Source organism: Coregonus lavaretus, assembly GCF_964263955.1.
Source record: "Coregonus lavaretus genome assembly, contig: HAP1_SCAFFOLD_1611, whole genome shotgun sequence".
Classification (NCBI taxonomy): Eukaryota; Metazoa; Chordata; class Actinopteri; order Salmoniformes; family Salmonidae; genus Coregonus; species Coregonus lavaretus.
The window spans coordinates 37501-45000 of NW_028163319.1; the positions used below are offsets into that span (position 1 = coordinate 37501).

At 50.9% G+C, this 7500-nt stretch overlaps 3 protein-coding genes across 3 annotated transcripts; all 3 read right to left on the reverse strand.

Annotated features, from left to right (window-relative positions):
• Positions 1–269: 269 nt before the first annotated feature.
• LOC311118235 (histone H2A) lies at positions 270–656 on the reverse strand (the record flags this gene model as incomplete). The annotated part of the gene is made up of 1 exon (XM_084193076.1): positions 270–656. The coding sequence occupies one exon, from the start codon at positions 654–656 to the stop codon at positions 270–272; it is 387 nt and encodes a 128-aa protein (XP_084049202.1).
• Positions 657–1453: 797 nt separating this feature from the next.
• LOC311118245 (histone H1) lies at positions 1454–2077 on the reverse strand (the record flags this gene model as incomplete). Its single annotated transcript, XM_084193086.1, has 1 exon — positions 1454–2077. The coding sequence occupies one exon, from the start codon at positions 2075–2077 to the stop codon at positions 1454–1456; it is 624 nt and encodes a 207-aa protein (XP_084049212.1).
• Positions 2078–4508: 2431 nt separating this feature from the next.
• Positions 4509–4883, reverse strand: LOC311118233 (histone H2B; the record flags this gene model as incomplete). Its single annotated transcript, XM_084193074.1, has 1 exon — positions 4509–4883. The coding sequence occupies one exon, from the start codon at positions 4881–4883 to the stop codon at positions 4509–4511; it is 375 nt and encodes a 124-aa protein (XP_084049200.1).
• Positions 4884–7500: the final 2617 nt, after the last annotated feature.

Genomic DNA, 7500 nt, shown 5'->3' on the forward strand with positions numbered 1-7500 from the left:
CGCATAATAATAGTCGCCAAAGTCAAGAGTGACATCTTTATAGGCACGTTGTAATCTAATGCTAGCCTGCTATGGCAAACGAGGCCTAGTAGGTGTTGTTGTTCATGGAAGGCCTCATGTGGGCACAGAATGTCGAAATAGTTGTGTATACACCCACTCAATGTGTAGCGGTCATAGAAAGGTACTTTGCGCTTTTGGAGAGCTAGGTGGTTGGCTCTTAAAAGAGCCTTTGGGGGTTGAGTAGTCAAGTTGAAGTCGCAGTAGCGAATTTACTTGGCTTTGACTGCCTTCTCGGTCTTCTTGGGGAGTAGCACTGCCTGGATGTTGGGCAACACACCACCCTGAGCGATGGTCACACCGCCGAGCAGTTTGTTCAGTTCCTCGTCGTTACGGACGGCCAGCTGCAGGTGACGGGGGATGATACGAGTCTTCTTGTTGTCACGGGCAGCGTTGCCGGCCAACTCCAGGATCTCAGCAGTCAGGTACTCGAGCACGGCGGCCAGGTAGACTGGTGCGCCAGCGCCCACACGCTCGGCGTAGTTGCCTTTGCGCAGTAGCCTGTGCACACGGCCCACGGGGAACTGGAGCCCGGCACGGGATGAACGGGTCTTTGCCTTCGCCCTGGCCTTGCCTCCGGTTTTGCCTCTTCCGCTCATATTGGTATCTTGAGAAAGTCACAGAAAGTCTGAATGAGCCGCTCGCCACTTCGAGAGCCGTACTTATACCTCGCCACAAGAGGCAACGATTGGCCACCGGGCCGGTGTGGCCTTATCCAATTGGAGCGAGGGACAGACAGACAGACAGCCCTAAGCCGGTTCCCACCCACAGGCAGCGAGTGAGAGGCTACTTTGTGTCCCTCCGACTTTGTTACTTTGTGTCATTTCGCGTGAGCGCCAAAATGTCCGACATGAAATCCTCACATTATTTCTCTCCAAATGGGAAACAAACAGCTGGTGAGGGTGCACTCTTGAGTTTGAAATCGAAGCCACTATAGTATTGTTATTACATGGCACTTGTAACACATCACAGCAGCCTGCCTCTGAACGGGAATAGCCCAGTGGCTCATATATAAATATGGCTGTTGAGGGTGCACTCGTGAGTTTGAATTCGAAGCCACTATAGTATTGTTATTACATGGCACTTGTAACACATCACAGCAGCCTGCCTCTGAACGGGAATAGCCCAGTGGCTCATATACAAATGGCTGGTGAGGGTGCACTCGTGAGGTCGAATTTCTAAGCCATTTTGGCCCTCTATTATATTCCTCTCCCTTCGCACACACCCAGAGTGGGACGATGTTGTGTGCGTAAAAGTAGCCTAGTGTGCGTAATTTCTTTTTCACGACAGATAGTACATGGAAATCAATGCGCTTTCTATGGAAAGAGGTGGGTGGCTCTTAAAAGAGCCTTTTGTGGTACAACATGTGTCGAGTAGAACACTGTTTGTAATAGGTTTACTTCTTCTTGGGGGCTGCCTTCTTGGCCTTGGCTGCCTTGGGCTTGGCGGCTTTGGGCTTGGCTGCCTTTGTAGCCTTCTTGGGGCTCTTGGCCGCCTTCTTGGCCGCTGCGGCGGGCTTCTTCACCTTCTTGGGGCTCTTGGCGGCCTTTTTGGGTGTAGCGGGCTTCTTGGCCTTCTTGGGGGACTTCTTTGCGGCGACGGCCTTCTTGGCTGCTACCTTCTTGGGCTTCTTCGCCGCGGCGGGCTTCTTGGCGGCCACCTTCTTTACTTTGGGAACTGCGGTTTTCTTGGCGGGCTTCTTTGCCTCGACGGCTTTCTTGTTGAGCTTGAAGGAGCCGGATGCACCGGTGCCCTTGGTCTGGACCAGGGTGCCCTTGGTGACGAGGCTCTTGACTGCGATCTTGACGCGGGAGTTGTTCTTCTCCACGTCGTAGCCGCCTGCCGCCAGCGTCTTCTTGAGCGCGGCCAGGGACACGCCGCTCCTCTCCTTGGAGGCGGTCACAGCCTTGACGATGAGTTCTCCTACGCTGGGTCCCGCTTTCTTGGGCTTGGCTGCTGCCTTCTTCTTGGGTGCCTTGGCCGGCGCTGCGGCTGCGGGTGCTGGTGCGACTTCTGCCATGTCTGTCTGTCTGTCTGTCTGTCGTTTGGTCCGGTACACACACACACACACACGGTCTGCGAGGAGTAGTTTGCTGTAGACGCTGCTCTGCGCTATTGAAGCTCCACACCGAGCAGGGGGCTGGCCTTAAACGCGACATGAGAACCATGTAGACTCAAGGCAACCAGCTCGGCTTCTCTGGGCTGGCCAAATGCTCTTTCACTTGTGTTTTCTGTTCGCCTATATCGGCCCGAAAGTCACCGACGGAGCCGTGTTTTTGGTCCAAAAGCGAACGGCCCAGCGAGCAGACTTGTCTCCGTTCAGAATAAAGTAATGTGGGCCGCGGAAGGGCCGTGCATTTTGTTGCGGCTCGCTCAAAACCTCACCGTTCGACTGTCGGGTGGAGCGGTGCGCACTGGTTTTCCTGTGCTATTTGTCTCCTAAATGGCCTAAAAGTGCATCCGATTGCGAGCAGCACTTGTTGTGTAGTGAGCCGAGATGTCTGGCAAGGGAATCAAATGGTTTGGGGTCCCCTGATGTGGTCAGGGGTGTTTTAAAGAAGCGCTCTTTTGGGGACCTTAAAACACATGCACCTGTGAGGCCTGGCTGAGACTAGTGTTGTACCTCAAGTTTCAGGTTGTATTCGTCATATGTACAGGATCCACATGGTATAAACAGTCCTACGACATGCTTACTTGCACTATGTGTGTGTGTGTGTTATTGTATTAGTACTTTTTGTGCACTGGCAGTGTGAGTGTTGTTGTTGTTGTATTTGTAGCCTACTATTTCTACACAGTGAGATTGTGTGTTGTCTTCTGGTAGGTAGGTAGGTAGGTAGGTAGGTTGGCTGTCTCTACTAATATATTGTTCACCTGCTTGACTCCGCAGCGTGACTCGCCTCGGTCTTTGTGTCTGTGGGTCTTGGTGTCTGGCTGGCGCTATGGAGGCTGGCGCCCCATGGGTCATGGCGCGTTGATATAGGCCTAGATAGAGGGAGTCTCTCTCTCTGTCTGTCTCTCTCTCTCTCTCTCCCCCCAAGTGGGACAAGGGCTGCATATGTGGTTGGACTGGGAGAAGAATCCCAGCAGGTGCATGTGGGTCAGAAGGTTGATTGCGGCCTCTTTTCTTTTCCTTGTTGTATATATGTATGGGGCGGCAGGTAGCTTAGTGGTTAAGAGTGGTTAAGAGCGTTGTGCCAGTAACCGAAAGGTGGCTGGTTCTAATCCCCGAGGCGACTAGGTGAAAAATCTGTCGATGTGCCCTTGAGCAAGGCACTTAACCCTAATTGCTCATGTAAGTCGCTCTGGATAAGAGTGTCTGCTAAATGACTAAAATGTAAATGTATAGGCTATCCCCAAGGTAGTCATTGGGATCCGCTGCTGCTCCAACGACTATCGCAAGGGCCGCCCGCTCGCTCACTGTGTTATACTGTGACTTGGCCTACAGACACATTCATATCCTCACGTGGAAGCAACTGCCTTAGCTGGTAGAGCACGGCGCTTGTAACGCCAAGGTAGTGGGTTCGATCCCCGGGACCACCCATACACAAAAATGTATGCACGCATGACTGTAAGTCGCTTTGGATAAAAGCGTCTGCTAAATGGCATATTATATTATTATATTTATCCTGTTGCCTCATGAGGGTAGTAGGAAGGAAAATACACTATGTGCCTCAAATGTACTACACTTTACATGGACATTTTGAGTCATGTAGCAGACGATCTTATCCAGAGCCACTTACAGTTAAGTGTGTGCCTACATTTTCATACTGGCCCCCCTTGGGAAACGAACCCGCAACCCTGGCGTTGCAAGCGCAGTGCTCTACCAACTGAGCTACAGGGGACTATATATGTATGATGCGACCTGGACCGGAAATGACCCGTTGGCAATAAGGGCTACGTATATATATATATATATATATATGCCTACTCCTATTCTTCCTAGACGGGATTATTCACCCCCTTTTTATTCTTGCCATTATCGTTCTCATTCACATCATTAGGGTATAGTCCAATGATGGAGCGTCCATTCTCCCCGTCCGTGTCCTACCGATTCAGGAAGTCGACTCAAAATGACTATCCGCTCATTAAACGACAAAAGGCATTTCTTTCCATTCAAACCCAACAGACTGCTTTTTTTATTTACACCCTTTGTCAAATGGTGCCATTTTTCATTGCCTTCACCTGGAATGGAGGCCGACAAACATGGGTTACTATTCAGCGTGCAAAGACAACAAAAAAGGCGCGCTAAACCCCTACGCTGGAACGGGCGGGGGAAATGATACAATGTAGCCGTTCTCCGAGCCGGCGCGCGCCGCCCATTAAACAATGATACAATGTAACGCAGCCTACCTGCGCATTCATTCGGTGGCGATGGAAATGCTCTTTTTACTGACAGAGTGGGTGGCTCTTAAAAGAGCCTTTGGGTTAGTAGAGCAGTCCAAATGCGCTGTTTACTTGGAGCTGGTGTACTTGGTTACGGCCTTGGTGCCCTCGGACACGGCGTGTTTGGCAAGTTCACCGGGGAGTAGCAGGCGCACGGCGGTCTGGATCTCCCTAGAGGTGATGGTAGAACGCTTGTTGTAGTGGGCCAGGCGAGAGGACTCTCCGGCGATACGCTCGAAGATGTCGTTCACGAACGAGTTCATGATTCCCATGGCCTTGGAGGAGATGCCGGTGTCGGGGTGGACCTGCTTCAGGACCTTGTACACGTAGATGGCGTAACTCTCCTTCCTGGACTTTCTGCGCTTCTTGCCGCCCTTCCCTGCGGTCTTGGTGACGGCTTTCTTGGAGCCCTTCTTGGGCGCTGACTTTGCTGGCTCGGGCATGATGATGTCTCGTTGCTTCTCAGAAACGAATGAGGGGGTGAAGGGCGCTTACCCGTCTTATGAAGAGGAAGCTAATCAAAGTCGGCGGCCGTGGACACTCCCCTGCTTGCTCGTAGGCGCCCCTGCTATTTGCCCAGTGGAGCTCTAGCGCTCAAAAGAGCCTTCCGCTCAGAGGCTAGCTTCCCGAACAAAGACAATTGAGGGCGCGCGCGCGGGTCCTCACCCCCTCCCTCCTCTCTATAGCCTATGCTCTGTGACCGATGGGGAATTGTGTGTTTCAAAAGGGGGGCCTGAATAGTTGTCCGAATGGCACGATTGTTGTGCCACATAATGCTGGTGATAGAATTGCCCACGTTGGCACCGTCAGACATAGGGCTCCCATTTTGGACTGTGTGTGTGTGTGTGTGTGTGTGTGTGTGCGCGCGCGCGAACGCTGTCCCCCTCTTTTCGAGCCACATCTACCGACGGGTGGTGGTTTTATGTTGTCCAAATGCCACTATTGCTTGACCCAAAATAACAACGTCACTACACTTTGCCACTGTCAGATATAGGCCTCCCTCTGTGCGCTAAAACGGGAAGGGACATTAGAATCCGCTATTTAATACTCCCTGTCCACTCGAAGTGGCTCATACTTTCCTATCAAATAGCATACGGAAGAAAAGAAAAAAACACTATATGGAATGGGCCCTTTTGAAGCGGATGTGGGTGGCTCTTAAAAGAGCCTTTGGGTTCGAGTCGGGGTGTTGAGGTTCCGAAGAGAGTGCGTTTAACCGCCGAAACCGTACAGGGTGCGTCCCTGTCGTTTCAGAGCGTAGACCACGTCCATGGCGGTAACGGTCTTCCTCTTGGCGTGCTCGGTGTAGGTGACTGCGTCACGGATCACGTTCTCCAGGAACACCTTTAGGACACCGCGGGTCTCCTCATAGATCAGACCGGAAATACGCTTCACGCCGCCGCGGCGAGCCAGACGTCGGATAGCGGGTTTGGTGATTCCCTGGATGTTATCGCGGAGAACTTTTCGGTGACGCTTGGCGCCTCCTTTTCCAAGTCCCTTGCCGCCTTTGCCTCTTCCAGACATGGTGTGTTCGCTAGTTGAGTTCAAGTGAATGAATGACTTCAGCGCCGGTGCGTGGTGCGCTATTATCTGCGTTTGGTCGACCTGATTGAGGCCATCGGCACAGAAAGCGCGCCTCTGTGATATGTTCGGAGGCGTTGCAAAGGGGAGGGCGCTCGTTCTAGGGGACTAGGGAGGAGCGATTACAAAGGTGACGTGAAAGCAACTACCGTGCGCGGGAAACATACTCCAATACTGATATAGGCTATGTGGAACACAAGGCCAAACGGTGACAACTGGGAGATCAGCTAGTACACTGTGTCCCTGTCCTCATATTGTTGTTGTTGTTGTTGTTGTTGTTGTTGTTGTTGTTGTTGTTGTTGTTGTTGTTGTTGTTGCACCTGATTTTACTCATTGAGGACTTGCTAATTAGGTGACAGGTTGTTCAGTCAGCTGTGGCTCTCCAGGGCTACAAGAAAAATGGGTATTGTTGGGGGTAGGCTACTCTACCGCTGGAGTTGGGAAACACTGACCTAGTAGGATGAGTCTGTTTAGCTATGGAAGGACGTGTCGTATTGACTGTCATTAATAAACATCACTCTTCTTCTTTCTTCTCTAGACACCACTCGGCCTGACAGTAAGGGGGCCAAGAGGACCTGGGGTGCGGATGGGAGGGGTGGTGATCCCTCTGCAAGCTGGAGCGTTTACAAAATAGTTGTCATCATCCTTATGCCTAATGTGTGTTGCAGCCAAACAGCACACACTGTTTGTGTGACTCCCTGACATTACGCAATGATGTAAGCACATTTGGGAATGTCTTCCATATTGTTGCATAAAGACGACCGTGTGCATAAACTGTGAGACCGAGAGTGGCGTACCTTTACCCACACACACACACCCACACACACACACACACACACACACACAATGAAGGGATTGATTTCCTACGCATACAGAGGTGATAGTGATGTGCCAATATTGTATGGTACCTTTCTTAGCAAACCAATAATAAAGCTTCTTATAATGGAATTATTGTTATGATGTTGATCATTTGTATTGCCGCAGGATAGCCTCAGATGTGTCGTCAAAGAAAGGCCACAGAAAGAGGGCCCGTCTCAACTGTTCATTTCAAAAGGGACAAATTGGGGGGGTGCACTGATGCCTTAAGGGCCCAAGAGCACAGACTGCCACTTTATCATTCAGTGCAGTTGAACATCTCACATTTGACTAGCTTTCATAGGACAACTTATTGTTGCCATAATTGTCTCTTACCTGTACTTACTGGCTGCCGGCCCTCGGTGGAGTATATCGAGGAACAGAGGGTGCCTTTTAGGATAAGGACTAACAAGGTTTTGACTAGGTGGGATACAGCTACGACCGGAAGTGACTTTTCCCTAGCAGTTTAGGCTAATTAGGCTAGAGTGCAGATACTTGACATGTACAGTACAACAACAAATCACAGAGGGCCTGTTACCACACCCTATAGGCTTGAACATCATAATATCACAATATATAATAATACTCATACATAATAATCGAAAATCACCTTTGACTACAGTGACA